At 60.8% G+C, this 19,800-nt stretch overlaps 1 protein-coding gene across 7 annotated transcripts in view; it reads left to right on the forward strand.

Moving 5' to 3' along the window:
* GAK (cyclin G associated kinase) overlaps positions 1–19,800 on the forward strand; it is a 53,607-nt gene that overhangs the window by 21,209 nt on the left and 12,598 nt on the right. For all 7 annotated transcript variants that reach the window (XM_036852862.1, XM_036852861.1, XM_036852860.1 and 4 more), the window contains 10 exons: positions 111–223; positions 1,769–1,841; positions 3,337–3,460; positions 10,602–10,651; positions 11,184–11,332; positions 11,703–11,825; positions 12,535–12,668; positions 15,803–15,997; positions 16,315–16,432; positions 16,731–16,810. In XM_036852862.1, coding sequence (XP_036708757.1) covers positions 111–223; positions 1,769–1,841; positions 3,337–3,460; positions 10,602–10,651; positions 11,184–11,332; positions 11,703–11,825; positions 12,535–12,668; positions 15,803–15,997; positions 16,315–16,432; positions 16,731–16,810 — 1,159 coding nt within the window. The remainder of the gene's footprint in view (positions 1–110; positions 224–1,768; positions 1,842–3,336; positions 3,461–10,601; positions 10,652–11,183; positions 11,333–11,702; positions 11,826–12,534; positions 12,669–15,802; positions 15,998–16,314; positions 16,433–16,730; positions 16,811–19,800) is intronic.

Below are 19,800 nucleotides of genomic sequence, written 5' to 3' on the forward strand. Positions count from 1 at the left end.
CAAAACGCGGGGCCTCCGGGGTCCCTAGCCCCTGCAGAGCAGGTGGTGCTTGCCGCCCAGGACCCCGGCCTCGGCGCCCACGGGACGAGCACACGCTGCCTCTGCCCTAGGTGCCATGCTCAGGGTCAACCCCGAGGAGCGGCTATCCATCACGGAGCTGGTGAACCAGCTCCAGGAGATCGCGGCCGCCCGCAGCGTGAACCCCAAGTCGCCCATCACCGAGGTAGGCCTCCGCGTGCAGCTTGCGGTCCCACTGTCTCGACGCCGCTTTAGAGCCGGGTGACCCAGCTCCACGGGGCTCGCGGCCCTCGCACATGGAGGAGCCCCCAGGCCGCGGGATCGCCTGAGGAGAAGTGTGCCGCCATGTGGGGTCTCCGGAGTTCGAAGCAGAGCCGGGGGAAGGGCTGGAAGGCAGGGGCTGGAAGCGGACCCAGATGTCCAGTAGGTGCGGTTCATAGAGGCCGGTAGCCGTCACAGGTCAGCCTGGGCTGCCGAGTGGCCTTTACAGAAAACGTGTGCCCCTGGTGGGTGGCAGAGGCTCTGGTGGCGTAGGGGGGGCCATAATCTGGGGGCAGCCAGTCTGCACGTGTGCCGCTGGCCCTGCTCCGCGGTGTGGGTGGAGATGCCCATGGAACGACACAGGCCAGTGGGCAGTGGGGCTCGTGAGCACGTTGTGCTCTTAGCACTTCTAGAACCCAGGGCCTGCGGGTCAGACGTTAAACCCCTTCTGTAGGGTTCTTCTGCCCGGGGCCTCGCGGGGAGAGAAGCCAGCCGCCCACGGGGCAGCACGGGCACACAGGCCCCAATAGACTCTGAAACCAGGAGAGCACCGCATGGGAGATGGGGCTGAATCCATAAACGGGCGTGTGGGGAAGGACTCAGGAGAGCCCGAGGCAGCAACGCGTCCTCCGACGAGCCTCGGGGCGCGTTCGTTCCCTGGAACTTCGGAGGAGGTGTGGCGGCCTGCAGTCGCTTTGGGAGAGGCTGTGTGCTGTCACGTAGCTGATGAAACCACAGAACTGGGGGTCTGTGAGGAAAAGACACGGTCGGTCTAGCAGACACACCTGCTTCACGCCAGCCTGTGTGTTGCTTGTAAGACCCTGTGGAGCGTTCCTATTAACACTGGTCGCCTCCAATGCACCACAGGGCACAGAAGCCACACCACGTATATCTTGTTGCTGAGCCTAACGTGGTAAAACGTTAACCTGGTGAAAAGAACGTTTTTTAAAACCCCACGAGAAACCGCAAAGCGACTTCTATATAACTTATAAACAGAGCAGCTGTGGAGCTACACGTACCTAAAGTGGGACGAGTGTGAGGCCGGCACTCGAGTGGGGCTCAGCGCAGCACCGACGTCCCAGGGTCGGCCTAGCCCATCGCCAGGGGCGCCACAAGTCTCCGCAAAGGTTTTGGTGTCGTTGCAGCAGCCGGCGCCGGCCTCGGGCTTGGCCCGTGGGAGATGGCGCCTCGCTGTGCAGCCTGCGGCCCCGCTGCATGGTGGCACCCCACCCGGCTCCTGTGTCGACGGCAGAGCCTGTGGCCTTGGCGGGTGGCGGCGTTCACGGCTGCCGCCTCTGTTAAGGCGATGGAGCCGTGCGCCCGGGCGACCCCGAGGATCGGCCCTGGGGTCCAAGATTTGTCGAGACACTGGGAGGTTCCTTCGTGGCTTTTGTAGTAAATCAGGTGGAGGAGGGTGGACTCGGGGAGCGATGTGCCCCAAACGCGTGGCGCCGTGCGCTGTGCCTGACCTGCGCTGGGATCCTTACAGCTCCTGGAGCAGAATGGAGGCTACGGGCACGCGGCCCCTCCTGCGGGCTCCACAGGCAGCGGCTGCGGTGGAGGTGAGTACTCCTCGTGCCTGCCGCGCGCCGGGCACCCAGTCTTGCTCTTGCGGGCTGGGGCCTGGCAGCGCGAGGCAGGCTGCACGTTTGGGGTCCCCAGGACCAGTCTCAGGTTCATGGCTCCCTAGCACCCCCAGAACTCAGCGGGGCTGCCACTCAGGCTGCGGTTTAGAACAAGGAAGGAGGACAGAGACCAAGGGCTGGCTGTTGCCTCCCTGTGCTGTCAGGGCAGCCCGGGTCCTCCGAGCCCCGGCACCTGGCCCACAGGGCTATGGGGTGCCTGCCTGTGTGGCCGCCTCGGCCTCTGGCCCCTTGGGCCCAGCTGCCCCTACAAGTCACTGGTGAGCACGGCCCCTGCCCAGGTAGTGGGGGTGCGCCTTCCACGGCCAGCCCACAGCGACCGTGAGGGCGGCACATCGGGAGGGGGTATGTGAGAAAATAGAGCGGCCGTGCGGGGGGCCGGGGACCAGAGGGTCCGAGTGCGCTGGTTGAGAAGAGGGGCTCAGATGGGGAGACAGTTGTGGCAGCAGGACAAGTGGGGCTGGTGGGCTTTTCTCACGACTCGGGCGTGTTTGCTGAGAGGTTCGCGCTCCGATCGTCCGGCGTGCTGGGCGGGTCTGGGCGCCCAGTGCTGGTGCGACGCGGTGTGTCCCGGGAGGTGGGCTGCAGCCAGGGCTTAGCGCCCCGGCCCGGGAAACTTCCGGGAGTCCTGCCAGGACCTGCCTCTGCCCTGTGCCCCCGGGGCCGCTGCCCACCTCGCCGTTGGGGCACGGAGTCCACCTCCCAGGTCCTCCCGCAGCTCTCGGCCCCGGGGGTCACTCGTCAGCTGGCCAGCCCGTGTCCTGGCCCCTTGCCCACCAGCGCTATGGGGCCACCTCGAGGCGCCGAGACGAGACCATGCCGCGCACGCGCGTGGGGCGCCCGGCGAAGGCGTCGCACAGGCAGGGCCCGGGTGGCGGAGAGGCCGCAGACCGCCCCCGCTCTCTGCGCCTCCACAGCCACCGCTCCAGTCTCATCAGGGCGGCGGCCAGGAGCCCGCTCCGCCGCAGACCCACTGAGCTGCGGCTCCCGTGGCCTTCCTGTGCCCGGCCGGGGCCGCCCGCACGGCCCTGCTCCCACACTCTCCCCTCCGCCGTGCGTCTGCGGCCTCTGTGTGTGCCGTGTCCGTACCTCGGGGGCGGGCTGGTGGCCCTGGCTGGGCCCTGGCACGTGTCTGTCAGTGGTGAGGTCCCTGCTGGTGTCCAGCAAGCGCTCAGAGTGAGTGGGGTGAACGTCCTGGAGCCAGGGACGCCCGCGTGCGCCCAGAGGCTCCAGCCCGCCGATGGTGTCCAGGTCCTGCCCTTGCGAGAGGGCCCGGGGTGCCTGGCTGCACGCTCCGCGGGCGCTGCGCCCGGATGTGGAGCGCTGGTGGCTGGGTCAGGGGACGCGTGGCCGCTGCAGGTGCTGGTGGCTCTGGCGGGCCCTGCCACATCCTAAGGCTCGTCTCTGCTTGCAGGCCTGGTGGTCGCCGAGTACGACCAGCCCTATGGCGGGCTCCTGGACATCCTGCGGGGCAGCACCGAGCGCCTCTTCACCAACATCAAGGACACCTCCTCCAAGGTCATCCAGTCCGTTGCCAAGTGAGTTGAGGGCGTACCGGCTCGTGGGTTCTCTGCAGTGAACTTTCGGAACCCTGGGTGCGGCCCTGCCTCCAAGCCTGGCCGAACCCGCCCTTGGGGCCGTGGGTGAGCGGCCCGTGCTCAGCGCCAGCCCGGCCCCCCCGCGTGGGCTCAGCCATCGGTCCCCGGCTGCGCTTCTTCCTCCTCAGTGGAGGGAGCACGGTGGGAAAGCAGACACGCTGGCTCCGGCCGTATCCCTTCCCTGAGGGGGGCCCTGTCCACGGAGACCGTGGCCACAGTACACGACCTGTTCGTGCCGTCCTCTGAGCGGTCTCGGCTTTGACCAGGGAGTTTCCGGGAGCGTTGGGGGTTACCTCTGACGTGTCACCTGCCTCGTCCAGGGGCAGGGGCAGTGGTTTGTCGTGTCTGTGAGCCCCGTGGTCCTCCACAAGTCGTGCGGGCCTTGGCCTCATTTTCTTTGTGCCGTGATCATTGTTTTGTGTCCACAACTGTTGGCGACACAGGCAACAGCCCACGGGTTTGTGCACGAGTGTGCCCACGTGTGAGCACGTGCGTGCATGGGAGCACACGTGTGTTGTGTGTGAGAGCGTGTGCGTGCACACGTGTGTGTGCTGCTGTCGGTGGGCTCCGTGGCCCCCGTGTGCTTTGCCTCTGATGTGACCTTACGTGACGAGAAGAAACGCAGTTCCCACTGAGCGCAGGGGTCCGGCAGTGCAGGGTGCCTGCTCGCACCTGCGTCTGTGGCCCTTTGCAACATCCCGGGCTGCACCTCGTAGCTGATGGAAGGGTCAGATGTACGATTGTGCATTCATGGTGCCCGGCTCTCCGGAGTCTTGTCCACGGAGATGGGAGCGTCATGTGGGCTGAGGCTCTGGGTGCGAAGGCCAGAGGGTCCCGGACGGGGCGGTGTTCCTGCAGCCGCGCTCCCAGGGCGGGGTGATCTCACGTGACGGCGCTGAGCAGGCCGCTCTGCGTGCGTGTGGCCGCACCCCGGCCCGCGGCCGTCCCCATACTTTCTGCCGACAGGGGAGGCGTCAGGGCAGCGGGTCCCACGGCCCCACTCTTGTCCTCCCATCTTCCTCCCAGTGGGGTTCATCCTGGGGTCTCGGGGCTGACCCGGGCTGGAATGGCAGACCCGACGACAATGAACGGGACGTGAGAGAAGCCACTCGGCCTCGCCCAAGGAAAGAAACCAAGTCCCCACACGGCTGAGACGCCGTCTCCCCGCCCCCGCAGGTCTCTAGTGGGCCCAGCGTCCCTGGCCTCGGGGGGGGCTGCTGGGAGAATGGACGCTGCCCCGGCCTCTGCACCCAGGAACCATGATGACGGGCACGTGGGGGGGGGCGGCGCGCTGGGCGTCACGTACCTGCTCGCGTTCTGAAAAGCAGAGTTTCGGGTGAATGGTCGGGCCTGAGAGTTGCCTGTGAGGGTGGGGGTGACGGTCCTCTGCCCGGATTTAGCTGCCTTCACGCCCGACTTGACTCACAGCCACGTTAGTGAGCCTGATGTGCCTCAGGCTGGTGGCACAACCAGGCCACATGGTGGCATGGTGCCGCACACACCCGAGGGCAGGTCCTCGTAGGGGTAGGAACGGGGGTTTCCTAGAGTAAGGGGAAAGGTGCGTGCGTCGGGTCCCAAGACCACCCCCAGGGTCCCGAATCTCCGGAGGACACATGAGACCCACTGACGAGCGGTCCTCGTAGCTGCGAGTTGTTTCAGAGAAAGGGCACAGCTCAGCTCCCCATGGAGTCACGGACAGACTGACGGACCCACTGAATTCCCAGCCGAGCTGCGAGGACGGGCCCCAGAGACCGGGGCCCGTGGGGCTGCTCATGGGGCACTTGAGCCCTCGGCTCCCCAGGCTGCAGGTCTCCGTATGGACCACGTTTTCTACAGGCATTTGGGGCGCATGGCCACTCCTGTCAGTCGTGAGAACGGGGAGAGCCCTCCTGCTCTCGCCGGACGCCTGCCGGGGCTAGCCTTGCCTGCAGCCCTCTGAGGACCAGGGGCAGGCTGGGTACCGCCTTTCGCCCAGGACGCCTGCCGGCAGTGAAAGAAGTCTGGGAGCCCCTGTGTTTGTGAAGTTGGTTTAGAAATACAGTGTGAGCTCATTTGTTTGGGGACTCCCCACTGAGAAGGCCCAGGGCCGGTGACAGCCCCGGCCCTGGACTGTGGCCTGTAACTGCCCTTCCCACAGAAGGGACGGCCTCCGCGAGGCCAGGAGGCGGTGGGCTGGACCCCGGGGCTTCCCGGAAGGCAGGGAGGCCACCCCACCCTGCCCCTGTCCCCGTCACAGGGAAGGAGCCAGGCACGGGGACCTGGTCTCGAAGGATGCTGGCTGCAGCCGGGGGGCATCCCAGCAGTGACAGGCTTGCACGTTTGCAGTGAACGCCTCCTGGTTCTTTGTTCGCCAAACCCACAAACAAGCAGAGGATCCGCACGGAAACGGCCTTCACCCTGCAGGGTCAGACAGGCGCAGCGGCCACGGTGCTTGAGCTCACTGAGGGGGTCCTCCAGGCGGAGCCCCGTGTGCTGGGCTTCAGGCCTGCCACAGGAAGGTCCAGTTAGGGCCTGGTGATGGAGACCCTCCAGGGCCACTGCCAGCCCCTCGGCCGCAGGCAGGCCCTTCATCTCAGGGTATGTGGACCCAGGAGTCCCGGGGTCTATCCGGAGGAGGACCGTCCCCGCGTGTGCAGCCTGTCCCGTGTGGCCTCCAAGAGGCATGGCTGGCTTGTGGGCCTGACCCTGAGCCCTCACCTGCCTGTGGTCTCATTTGTTTCTCACCAGTTTTAGGTCAGACCCTACACGTCCACACGTCCTAGAGCCCCCGTGCCAGGTCCTCACAGACGCCCCCACCAGGCACCCCGAGTTCCCAGCCCGGCGGTGTCTGCACTCTGTGTTGACCTGCCCCTCCCCACTGCCACGGGTGCCCCGGCCCCTCCTCGGGGACAGTGGGGTGGGTGGCCGGGCCCCGCCAGCTTCCCCAGCACTAGGTATCCCACGTGGAGCCCCGTGGGCCTGGGGGCGCGAACCTCTGGCCGCGTGTCCCCGTGAACTGCTGCTCTTACCCTGCTCTCTTTTTCATGTTGGGTTTTTGTTTTTCTTAACTGATTTTACATTACATTCTATAGACCAGCTTTTTCGTACAGGGTAAGCACGGCAAATGCTTTCTTCTTGTCTGTTGCTCGTTTTAATTAAAACACAAGTTTTTCACAGTTCCCTTTCCGTCTTTTGTCTTCTCGTTTAGGAAGCCTTTCGTGCCCCAAGTTGTAAATAGATCAGACCTGATTTAAAACACATCCCAGGGACTTCCCTGGCGGTCCAGTGGTTAGGACTTGGTGCTTTCACTGCCGAGGGCCCGGGTTCGATCCCTGGTCAGGGAACTAAGATCCCACAAGCCACGCGGTGTGGTGGAAAAAAAACACACACACATTTTAAATGTCTGAATTTATTATAAATGTACCTTTTAATAGCTTTGTTGTTGCACATTTGGCTTTTTAATCCACCTGGACCTCCCTCTGGGGACTTTTCTCGATTCTTGCTCACTCCCCCCTGACAGGCGCAGCCCCTCTGCCGACGACCAAGCCGGGCGCTGTCCCGGGTCGTCCTGCGAGCCCCTCTCGGCCCCGCGGCCCGCGCTCTGTTGTCTGGACGACAGGCCTTCCTCCCTCCCCCCAAGCACATTGGCCGTTCTCACTCATCTGTTTCTTCACGTGAATTCTGGAATAAACCTGTCAAGTTGCCTGCGCCGTCACTGAGGGTGTAGCATTTTATCTACTTCATGGTCAGTTTGGGGACAGTTGGTCTCCGTGGTGCTGACTCTCCTGCTGGCTGCACAGGGCGGCGGGGGGCTTCCCGTGGCAGCGCGACTGACCCCTGCCCAGGCCCGGCCTGCGGAGGGCACCGCGTGCTGCCGCCGCACCCTGCTGACACTGACGACCGAAACATTAGACGGGAGTGGGGACGTGCGCCGTCTTTACGTGTAGGCGAATTCATATCGTAAAGGTCGTGTTGCTCCTCAGTTAATCTGTAAGTTCTTTGCCATAAAAATAAAAATCCTGATGTCGTTTCCACAGATCTCAATCTCAAAATTCACATGTAAGTTATCCAAAATTGCCGGCAATGTTTTTAAAAATAAGAAGAGACAAACCCTGTTCTTTATCAATTTTTTTCAAACATCTGTTGTGTTGTTACAAGTGTTTAGACTCACGCTTGACATGTACTTGGGTGGGGATAGTATAAAACATGAAATGTGAGTCTAAAAGAAAATAACAGATGAATGGGTCTGTGTTGCTGAGACCACGGGTAGCCGTGCAGAAGAAGAAAGAATTGGGTCCCGTCTAATAACAGCCAGATACAGTAGTTCTGATTTGTTAAAAGATCTAATTGTGAAAGGCAATTTCTTAGGAAAAACTAATAAAATATAGAGGAACATTTTTATAACACCAGAGTAAGGAAGATATCTTAAATGGGACAAAAAATATATAAGCCATGGAGAAAATGGTTAATAAATTTAACTAACTTAAAAATTCTCTGTTCCTTGAAAAAACACATTTCTTTAACAAAAAGATGTGGCACTGATTGGGAGTAAATACGTTCAAACTATGTAACTCACAAACAAATAGTATCCATTATATACAGTGGATTATGAAAATTAATAGGAAAATGAAAAAATGCCTAAAGGAAATTAACAGAGGACAAACTCTGAATAAACTACAAGGAGATGCTCAGCTTCATATTACTTTGTAGATGGCATAGTTGGGTCATATATTTTGAGCCACTCTGACAGGCTCTGTGTTGATTGGTGTATTTAGACCATTGGTGTTTAAAGTGTTTATTGGTACACAGGCTGACCCCGCTTTACTGCGCTTCTTATGCAGTGAGGGTCTGTGGCCGCCCTGCGTCAAGCGAGTCTGTCGGCACCTTTTTCCAAGAGCATCTGCTCACTTTGTGTCTCTGTGTCCCGTTTTGGTAATTCTCGAAGTACTTCAAACATTTCCTCATTATTGTATTTGTTATGGTATCTGTGATCAGTGGTCTTTGATGTTACTGCTGAGACTCACTGAAGGCTCAGACAATGGTTAGCATTTCTTAACAATAAAGCATTTTTAATTACAGGGATGGGCACTGTCTTTTGGGCATAACACTGTTGCACATTAATAGACCACAGTGTTGCGTAAACGTGACGTTTAGACGCGCTGGGAACCAAAACGTCCATCCGCGTGGCCCCTTTGCTTCACTGCACGGGGCTGCAGCCGAGCCCGCAGTGTCTCCGCGGCACCTGGGGTTGGATTAATAGCCACCCTATTTGTTACTGTTTTCTAGTCTTCGCCGTTGTTCTTTGGTGCTTTTTTGTCTTCCACTCTTTTTCTGTCTTCTGTGGTTTTAATTGAGCATTTTATACGATCCCTTTTCTCTCCTTTCGACCTTATCAGTTATATTTCTTTTTTCTGCTGTTTTCAGTGGTCGCCCTAGAGTGTGCCCACTTACCAGCTAACCCAAGTTCACTTTCAAATAGCATATTATCACTTCCCAGGCAGTGGGTGTGCTTCATAATGCTACAGAAATCCTAATTCCTCTCTCCTGGCTCTTGCATCATTGTTCATTTCACTTGTACACAGGCATGTTTGAGTATGTGTGTCTATACGTGAAATATGTACATAGGCATACCTATCTGGGTGTATTGTTGCCGTTATTATTTTGAACAAACTTATCAGATAAATTAACAATAAGAAAAATAAACATCTTTATTTTACTTTCCCTTATTTCTTCTTTGATGCTCTTCCTTTCTTCAGTAGATCTGAGTTTCCGACCTTTATCATTTTCCTTCTTTCTAAGGAACTTTTTTTTTTTTTTAACATTTCTAGAAGGCAGATCTACTGGCAACAAACTCCCCCAATTTCTGTCTGAGAAAGTCTTTACTTCTCCTCACTTCTGGAGGATAATTTCTCAGCGTACAGAATCCTGGGCTGCTGGTTTTTCTCTCAATGCTGTAAATATCTTGCTTCACTCTTTGCTTGCATGGTTTCTAAGGAGAGGTCAGATGTAATTCTTATCTCAGTTTCCCTATAGGTAAAGTGTCCCCCTCCCCTCCCACCCCCCCAGCTCCTTTGGGATTCTTTTCTTTATCTTTGATTTTCTCTAAGTTGAAACTGACATGCCCAGGTGTAGTTTTTCCAGCATTTGTCCTGCTGGGTGTTCTCTGGGCTTCCTGGATCTGTGGTTTGGTGTCTGACATCGATTTGGGGAAATTCTCAGTTAAAATGTTTCAGTATTTCTTCTGTTCTTCTCTGTCTTTTCCTTCTGGATTCTCCATTATGTTACACCTTCTAACCCCACAGGCCTTAGATGTTTTGTTCTGTTCTTTTCAGCCTTTTCTCTTTGCTTTTGGGTTTTCAGGGACTCTGTTGAGATGTCCTTTTGCTCAGAGGTTCCTTCCTCAGCCGTGTCCAGTCTAATCAGCCCATCAAAGGCAACCTTCATTTCTGCTGCAGGGCTCTGATCTCTGGTGTTTCTTTTTGGTTCTTCCTTAGGATTTCCACCTCTCTGCTCACATTCCCCATATGTCCTGCATGCTGTCTACTTTATCATTAGAGCCCTCAGCACGTTGACCACAGTTGTCTTAAGTCCCGGTCTGATAATCCCAACATCCCTGCCACGTCTGGTTCTGATGTGTGTTCTGTCTCTTCAGATTCTGCTTTTTGCCATTCCATGTGCCTTGTAATTTTTTCGCATTAGCCAGACATTTTGTACTGGGTCAGAAAACTCTGTCTTCCATTTTTGTTGTCATCTCTCTCCCAAACCAGCTCCTTATGTCCCACCTTCTGGTAGTAAGAGAATTAAAGACCCTTCCTATCGGGACCCCTGCCTCTCCACCCCTTGCAGTTTATAATTTCTCATCCAACTCTTAGGTAGATGTCAGCTCCACACATGCCCACACATGCGTGCACACAGTCACCCAGGTACACACGTGCACACTGACACGTGCACATACAGTGTCCCCGGGAGCTGCAGCCTGAACGGTGAGGGCCACCCCCACCCACCCCGGCCTCTCAAGGACTTGCTTCAGTTTAAGCTCTTGTGAATTAACCGTAGAAATTTCCTATAATAACCAAGTGCCCTTTTTTTCTTTTAATTCCAGTTATGCAAAGGGAGATTTGGATATTTCTTACATCACATCCAGAATTGCAGGTACGTTTGCCAGCTTTAACCATAAGGATGAACTTCTGGTTCTTTCCTGTCTGAGGACGGTGTGTGGGATTCTGGCCTCTTGGGCAGCCACTCACTCGCCCGAGATGTAGCCTAGGGTGTCCATCCCTGCATCCAGTGTGCCTCTAGGCCCTGCGGTGGATAATGCCAGTGTCAACCCAGCTTCTCCCCCTGGTCTGGAACCTTCTGAAACACTGAGGTCATGAGGGAAATAATGCGAGGCCACGCGTATTAAAATGTGGGTCTCCAGGCAAAAACCACAGTCTAGATGCTTGGGGAGATCCTGTGGTGCTTCAGGCTCTGCGGCAGAAGCTGCGTCTCAGGAGGGTCTCGGGGCACCGTCTGGGGATCCCAGAGGATGCGACGGGTGGTGGGGCGGGGCTTGTAGGCCGCTGCTCCGCCCCTTCTCAGGACTCACCGTACCTCCGGTCAGCGGCCGCGAGGAGCAGGCCCCCGTGCGTGCCCGACCGCCCGGCCTGCGGTTGTGGAGGTTGCAGGGGCTCCTCTCTTGCAGTGATGTCGTTCCCGGCGGAAGGCGTGGAGTCGACCATCAAGAACAGCGTCGAAGACGTGCGGTTGTTTCTGGACTCGAAGCACCCGGGCCGCTATGCTGTCTACAACCTGTCCCCGAGGACGTACCGGGCCTCCAGGTTCCACAACCGGGTGAGCGCGGGCTCTGGCGGATGCTCAGCCTAGTGTGGCCCGCCCGTGACACGGCGTGGAAGGGGCGGGGTCTTATCAGGGGTCCCCGAGGATCGCTGAGCCTGAGGTGCCTCCAGAGGGAACGTGAGGCCACGCGGTTTGCTTGGCGGCTAAACGCTCGGGACGTGGACGCTTTTTACAGTGTTTATACTGACCCTGAGCGCAGACAGGGCAGGTGCTATGCTCCTTCTGCCACGTCTGCCGGAGCCTGGCTCCCGAGTCCTGTCGCGCGCCTGGGGGCCGGGGGGCGGCGCGTGGTGTGGGCGTGGTGGGGTGCTTTGGGTGGGGCCCGTGGGTCTGCGCCCCGGCTGGCGAGCTGCCCTCCCTGCAGGTCTCCGAGTGTGGCTGGGCAGCCCGGCGGGCCCCGAGCCTCCGTAGCCTGTACAGCCTCTGCAGGAACATGCACGCCTGGCTGCGCCAGGACCCCGGGAACGTCTGCGTGGTGCACTGCATGGTGAGCACGCTGCCCCGCCCTGGGACACTCAAGGGACGGAGGGGACATCCAGAGGGTCAGGCGGGGGCGGCCGGGTGTCCCGAGTGGTGACCCCGGCGCCCACCACTCCCGGGAGCAGCAGTTCTGCCCTGGGGTCTGCGGCTGGCGGCCCAGGCCCGGTGCCCCCAGGCGGCTCCTGGCACCTTCTGTGGGTCACAGCCGGGTCCCCGGCAGCAGGGCCTTCTGGCAGAAGACTGCCCTCACTGAGGGTCCCCCCCCGACCCCTTTTATGGAAGGTGCGGGCCCCCTCGTGGCAGCACCCACGTACAGAGGCCAGCCTGCCTCCTGGGACCCTGTCTCTGAGCCCAGGGGCTGAGGGTTTGTGGGTATCACACCCAGTGGGGCACCTGCCAGAACCCGCCCTCGAAGGTCAGTACTGCCGTCCTGGTGTGGGTGACCGTCACACCAGGGGTGGCACTGCAGAGGGTTCGTGAGGGTGAGCATGGGCGTGCCGCGCACGGGGGTCGGGTGGGGACCCTGACACAGAGCGGCACGCGTTCGGCCGCCTCGTGTGTTCTGCTGTGGAGCCCGTGTTCTCTCCGCTCCCTGAATGCTCACCTCATCAGGTGGGTTTTCCTGAGTCCCCTGATGAGCCCCGGCCGCAGGCGCAGGCCCTGACTGTCCTGGGGGAGTGAGTGCCGCCTGAGCCTGCCCCGTGCCTCTGTCCTAGGACGGGAGGGCCGCGTCTGCCGTGGCCGTCTGCTCTTTCCTGTGCTTCTGCCGGCTCTTCAGCACCGCGGAGGCCGCCGTGTACATGTTCAGCATGAAGCGCTGCCCGCCGGGCATCTGGCCGTCCCACAAAAGGTATGGCGTCCGCCGTGGGGCCTGGGTGCGGCGTCACCGTGGCCAGGTCGTAGCTGTGGGCGCTGGGAGACGGCAGGGTTTCACGCGAGTGTGGACCTTGGCGTTGGGTGGAGCGCGGGCCTGCGTGCGCAGTCGGGGCAGCCGCATCTCTGCCCCGTCGGGGCTCCCAAGCAGCGGGGCTGCGCCTCTGTCCGGCGCCTGGGCGCCAGCTTTCCTAGCACGTGAGGTCACTTGCTCGCTGGCGCTGGGGCCGCCCCTGCACACGTGGCCTGGTGGCTCCGTTCGGTAGGGGAAGTGGCATCTGGGAGCTGTGTGGCAGCACCGCCGTGTGTCCTCCACGTCAGGGCCCGTGAGACACACAGCTTCTAGGCTGTCTCTGCTGACGACTCACAGGAGATGGTTCCCCGGGGCTGCAGCTGGCCACCGCCCGGCCCCTGCCCGCTGGGGCCACTGCCTGCTCCCAGACCGCCTTCCCCACCTCCACCCACCTTGCAGCGAGAGGGGAGCCTCACGCTGAGGCCTGAGGAGTTGCTCACTGCCCTCGGGTACTGGGGGAACACCTCCTTCCCCTGTGGGGAGGGCCTTGGCGTGAACAGCACAGGGCCCAGGAGTGGGGAGAGCCGGGGCCTCCTCGGCCCTGCTGCCTCCCTCCCCCGCCCTGGCAGGGAGATCGGGAAGGCGTCCAGGCCAGTGAGGGGCCGCTGTGGTCACTCCTCCCGCTCGGGGTGGCTGCACTGCCTTGATGGCGGCGTGGGGTGGTTGACCCACTCCTGCTTGTGAGGCCCACCCCATGGCTCGCTGCCCGGGGGCAGGGCGTACTCCGAGACAGCCGGCCCGCGGTCGTGTCTTCCGTGTGGCTCGGGGGGCAGGGGCGGGCCTGTCCATCATGCAGAAGGCGTGGCGGAGCAAGGGCTGCGCCGCGGAGCATGGGTGACAGGCTGCCGACCCTTTCAGCGTGTCACCTTCCCGTAATCTGGGCACATCCGGGGTTCCCCAACAGCTTGGGGTGCCGCTCAGGAGCGCTCAGAGTCGGGGGTCAGAGCCAGGAGAGTATCGTTGTTGCCGGTGTGTGCCTGGCCCCGGGGCCCCAGCAGACCCCAGGCTGCTTCCTTGGAGACGTGCAGGTGTAGAGAGTGTCATCCCCCACCCGCCCCAACAGCTTAAAAAAGAGCGGCGCCTGCTTCAGATGCACGACTTTTTCAAACCTGTTGGAGAAGAGCCATCCTGGAGCCATCGGCTCACCCCCAATCCAAGGAGGGACAGGCACCCACCCACAGGGCACTCGGCGGGGGGTGGTCTGTGCCCTGCAGGACAGGTCAGAGAGGGAGGCTGCTGCTCAGGGGGCACAAGGTCATCTCCTGGGGACAGACGGACGAAGCAGCCTTCGCTTGAGACCCGGAACCGTGACGGGACGTTTGGAGTCACTGGTCGCTGGTCTGTGCGTTCAAGACTCTGATGACGGGGGTGGGGGCGGGGAGGAGCAAGGAAGACCCAAACGGAGAGGGCCGCGACCTCGGAGGGGTCTGTAGATGTCATTCACCGAAACACCCGTCAAGCCATCTCAGATGGTCTGACAGACGCACCACTGGGGCCCCCAGGGGAGACGGAGCAGGAAGGGGGAGCACGGAGGAGGCGTTGCTGAGAATTTCCCCAAATTAACGGCAGACGTCGAACCCAGGAAGCTCAGAGGACACCAAGTGGGACTCAGAACAAAATACACACGTGGAAAACCCACTTCGGCTTCTGGCGTTCACACTGCCGAGAGCCACACACAGGAGCTCCGGAAGGTGGGCGGCGGGAGTGGAGGTGCAAACAGTGAAGATTCTTCTCAAGGGCCATCATTACGTCAGCAGAGGATGCGAGCGGAGGCCTGGGACGTGCTCGGGTGACCCAGGAGATCAGGAAGGAGAAGTCGAGGCTGGAGAGGCAGGCAGGCGGCCGGCTGGCCGGGAAGCCGGTTCAGTGTCCCCTGTGTCGGGCCCCTCGCCGAGCACACGCTGCCTGCGGGCCTGCACCGTAGCACTGACGGCGGGGGTGGAGGAGGGTTGGGTGCAGGGCACGTGCGACAGGCTCCGCTGCTGAAACACCCGTGTTGTGCCCTCCGTCCCTGCGGGTCAGGCGTCCAGCTCAGCGCCGGCCAGGCTGCCTTCTCAGCTCAGCCTTGACTCAGGGGCATCTCCTTCTTCTTCAGTTTTGAATCTGCTTCCAAGCTCACTCAGGTTGTGGTCTGTGGACGTGGGTCGTGGTGTCCTGGCTTCTTGCTGTCGGCGAGAGGCACCCGGGTCTCCTGCCACGCGGCCGTCTCCACCGCGGCCGTCGGGAGCGGCCAGAGTGCTCTGGCGAGACGGAGTGTCGACTGCTGTCAGTTTGAAGCCAGTCACGGCTCCTGCCCCTCCCCGGGAGACGGGTTAGACCCGTGCAGGAGACGGACGCCCTGCGGCGGTACCACGGAGAGGAGCCGCGGAACCCCCGAAGGGAGCCGGAGGAGCCGATTCCAAGTCCACAGAGCAGGACGTGGACGGTCACAGCGTCCCTGGCAGTGACCAGTGGGACAAGCCGGCAGGTCGCTTCAGAGCCACAGAGGGCACCCACGACAGAAACGTGCATGCAGAGCCCTTGGGAAGAAGTGTCATGTTTCAGGCTCTTAAACCGCAACGGATGGGGAAGAACAGAAATCATACCAGATATGTTCCCAGGCCATCGTGGAATTAACCCAGAAATCGGTGACAGCAAGGTGGCTTTGGAAAGCCTTAAATATCTCAAAGTGAAACAATCTACCTATGAGTAGCCCGTGAGTCAGAGAGGAAGTCTCAAGGGAAATTTAAAGATATTTTGAACTGAAGGAAAATTACAACATAAGGTTCATGAGATGACACTGGAACGTCGCTTTTAGTGAAATTTATAGCATGAGATGCTTACGTGTGATTGAAAAAAGACTGACGACCTGATGGGCTCCAGAGCCATGGAGCACGGGTGCGCCGTGGCACGTGGGCACATATGGAGCACACGTGTGGTGTGTGGGCTGCACAGAGCAAGTGTGTGACGCGGTGCGCGGGCCGAGCACGGAGCACACGTGAGACGCCCGTTTCCTGCACAGAACACGCGTGTGACATGGTGTGCCTCCTGCCCTCCAGGTACATCGAGTACATGTGCGACATGGTGGCAGAGGAGCCCATCACGCCCCACAGCAAGCCCATCCTGGTGAGGGCCGTGGTCATGACGCCTGTGCCCCTGTTCAGCAAGCAGCGGAGCGGCTGCCGGCCCTTCTGCGAGGTCTACGTGGGGGATGAGCGTATGACCACCACGTCCCAGGAGTACGACAAGCTGAGGTGGGCTCAGGGCTCAGGCCCTTCCTTGCCCCGTGGCCTCATGCTCTGGGGGCCGTCGAGGAGGGAATTGTGCTCTGGGGCTGCGGCTGGGCGGGGGGCATGGAGGCGGGGCCGGCGGGGCCTGTGGGGGAGTTCTCGGGGTCTTCGTGCTGGGTGGCTCCTTGGAAGTCCTCTCCTGGACCATCCTCCCCCCACGCCTGACGTCATTTGGCAGAAAAACCCGCGACGCAAGAAGAAACTGGCGCTGTGGGTCGCAGTTCATCAGAACGGTGCACCTCGTACCCAAGTGCACTGTTTTTCTTGGTTCTGTTCTCCAGGGATTTTAAAATCGAGGACGGCAAAGCGGTCATTCCCCTGGGCATAACGGTCCAGGGGGACGTGCTTATCATCATCTATCACGCGAGGTCCACCCTGGGAGGAAGGCTGCAGGCTAAGGTGAGCGGGCGCCGGGCGGCCCCGGGCTCGTGGGCGAGCTTGGTTCTCTAAGCGCAGTGAGAGCTCTGTGTCCCCACCTGTGTGGCAGGGGCAGAGGGGACTGCAGCCAGAGCCTGCCCGGCTGTGGCCCTGGGGCCTCCCCACGGGCCCAAGGAGCCGCTTGTTGGGGAGGGCGCTGCCCCAGCCTCTGTGTGTCCCCGGCCCTGGAGCCCGGCGTGGGGCTCTCAGCTGGTCACCCGTGAAGGGCCTGGCATCGCGCTCCTGGCCTGAGGACCTTCTGTTCGCTTTCTCCCTGCAGATGGCGTCCATGAAGATGTTCCAGATCCAGTTCCACACAGGGTTTGTGCCTCGGAATGCAGCTACTGTGAAATTTGCAAAGTATGTTGGCGTCACACTGAGGGGGGCGGACGAGAGGGGTCGGGGTGCACAAGCACCCCCAGCCGTGGCTGGTGTGCAGACAAGTGCGGCATGATTGATACTGGCCGGGGTCCCAGGAGCGCTGAGCTCTGACGCCCGGGGTCCCGGGCGGGCCGTGAGCTCTGACGCCCGGGGTCCCGGGCGGGCCGTGAGCTCTGACGCCCCGGGTCCCGGGCGGGCCGTGAGCTCTGACGCCCGGGGTCCCGGGAGGGCCGTGAGCTCTGACGCCCGGGGTCCCGGGCGGGCCGTGAGCTCTGACGCCCGGGGTCCCGGGAGGGCCGTGAGCTCTGACGCCCCGGGTCCCGGGCGGGCCGTGAGCTCTGACGCCCCGGGTCCCGGGCGGGCCGTGAGCTCTGACGCCCGGGGTCCCGGGAGGGCCGTGAGCTCTGACGCCCCGGGTCCCGGGCGGGCCGTGAGCTCTGACGCCCGGGGTCCCGGGAGGGCTCACACAGGGCAGTGCCGCGCCAGGGCTGCCCGTGGTAAGGGCTCAGGGAGAGCCGCCCAGCCGCCCTCACAGCGTCAGCGTCGTGGGCTGTGGGCACGTCTGTGTTTCTGCCCGTTGTTGCTCCTTTAAGAGTCTCCGTGTTCTTGTCTTTTAGTGTGTTTTCCACATTGGCACCTCATGCTTTTTTTTTACGTGCCAACGTGACAAAGACGAGGAATGCCACACTTTAAGGTTTCGGGTATTTTCTCCTTTGGAGGAAGGTAGTCCCAGAGCTTCAGGTGTCCTTGTGTCCTCAGACATTTCTCTTCAGAGACCAGATGACTGAAGACCAAGCGGAAGAGCTGGGCGAGAGGCCCGTAGGTGAACCTGATGCTGGAGCTGGGAGACGGCATTGACGACCATCTCGTGTGTTCAGGGAAGTGCAAGGGGGAATTCACCGCAGAGCTGGAACGTGTAAAACGGAGGCAGGTGTGACTCTCGGACTGAGAAACGTCACAGCTAGAACTGAGAATTGAGCCGTGTGCCCGGTAGCAGAGTAGACAGAGGAACAATGGTGAGAGAGAGAGGTGGATACAGAGGGGGTCGCAGGGATGTTGGGGGCTGGGAAACGGTCAGGCGTGCCTTTGTTTGGAGTCCAAGGAGAAGAGGACACAACAGAAACAATGTTGGAAAAATCACTGGCCAAAAATTTCCTTACGCTGATGAAAAACATCAAACCATAGAATCAAAAACTCTGAAAACAGCAAACAGGAGTTTATATAAAAGAAGGAAGGAAACCCCTTCCTCAGCATGTTGCAAATTGCTGAAAACCAAAGACGACCATTTCAGAGCCCCCAGGGGAGGGGCCTTCAAAGTAAGGAGACCGGCAGCTGCCTTTTAACCAAGGGGTGGGAGCCGGAGTCGGGGGCGTCTTCAGGAAGTGCCTGAGGAGAACGTTGCCAACTTGAAATTCTGTCCCCTGTGAAGTCATCCTTCAGAAGCGAAAGCCAATCAAAGACGTTTTCAGGCAGACGAGATGTTTGCAGCGTGTGTGTCAGATGCGGACACGTGGAGAAGCACAGCACGAAAAGAGGACGACACCCACTAACAGCAGGCAGGAGGCTTGACTGGCTCATCCACACGGCCATCAAGCACCTGGGCCGTCCTGCACGTCCCTCGTCTCCAGGGAAGCAGGTTAGAGCCGCGAGGGCAGGGCAACGGGGGGAGCCCCGTGGGAGCCCCGCGGAGTTAGATGTTTTCCTGTGATGAGAACTGTGAAGAGCTCCTGCCTCAGCGCTCCCCACGTGCACGGGGCGTCATTAGCCACGTACCCAGGGCCTTAGGCTTGACGGCTCCAGACTGAGAAGAGGCCCCCGTGGCGTCGGCAGTCGGATGGAGAGTGAGCTGTGATGTCATGTCCGTGACCCTGTTACGTCCGCTCGGGCCTCCCGTGGGGCCCCACCCGGAGGCCCGAGGAGTGGCCGCCTCTGGGGGCGTGGCCCTTCTTGGGGTCTGGAAAGAGGCAGTGTTTTATTCTGAACGGCCTGCTGACACGAGGATGACCTTTCCTGAGGCGCGTGCGTAGCCTCCTGCTTCGCTGTGCGTGTCGCGCCTCCAGAAGTGGACGCGTCGGTTTAATAGGAGAAAGGCAAGGGGTGCCCCGCGGGTGGTTGAAAGAGGACGCTTGGCAGAAGAATTGTGGAACTCCTCGGGTGCCTCCTGGGAGTGCGGAGGGGGTGCCGAGCGGGTGTGAGTGGGCAGGGTGACAGTCAGGACGAAAGCCGATGCATTTGTTTCCCGGCCAAGCGTGGCAGGCTCCCCCCTCAGGGCCTGCCCAGCGGGGCCTGGCCCTCTGCCCTCTGAGACCCCGGGCCCTTGGGGGCAGCGGGGCTGCGCCTCTGCTCACAGACCTCATTGTTTCCTCACTGGCCTGCTGGGCGGGTGGGCAGACCCCAGCCTGGGGGGGCTGTCTCTGGGGCTGGGCCGGGCAGGGAGGCGGGGGTGGGCGGCCACCAGCATGGTGCCCGGAGTGGCCCCGAGGCCCTGCTGCCCTGGAGCTGAGCTTGTAGAGGCGGCGCGCCTTCTCCCCGCCTTGCTTCTGGGCCTCCGCTCCTCGTGGGTGGGCCCCTCCCCGGGCCCTCGCTGGTCACCGGATCCCCTTGGCCAGCAGCGCTGTCCGGGCTCTCCACCTGCGGCCCCCGTGCCAGCTGTTCCTGCCCGGCTGAGCCGTCGCCTGTGTCGTCGTCTTCTCGTGGGCACCTGGCCTGCTCAGGAAGGAAGCCCGTGGCGGCCTCTGGGCCGGGAGCCTGAGAGGGCCACACGGCAGTGCGGCCACTGTCCCTGCGCCCACGTGGGCCCGGCCTCGCCCCTGCAGAGACCCCTCATTCCCCTCCTTGCGCAGAGGCGGCCGTGTCCGTGAGGAGTGGGAAGGATTTGGGGTCACGCGTGCTCGCTCGTCCCATTTTGTTGAATCCAGGGAAGTAAGAACTAAAATTTGCTGTGGCCTCACCACCACCCCTGACCACTC

Source organism: Balaenoptera musculus, chromosome 5, assembly GCF_009873245.2.
Source record: "Balaenoptera musculus isolate JJ_BM4_2016_0621 chromosome 5, mBalMus1.pri.v3, whole genome shotgun sequence".
Taxonomy (NCBI): domain Eukaryota; kingdom Metazoa; phylum Chordata; class Mammalia; order Artiodactyla; family Balaenopteridae; genus Balaenoptera; species Balaenoptera musculus.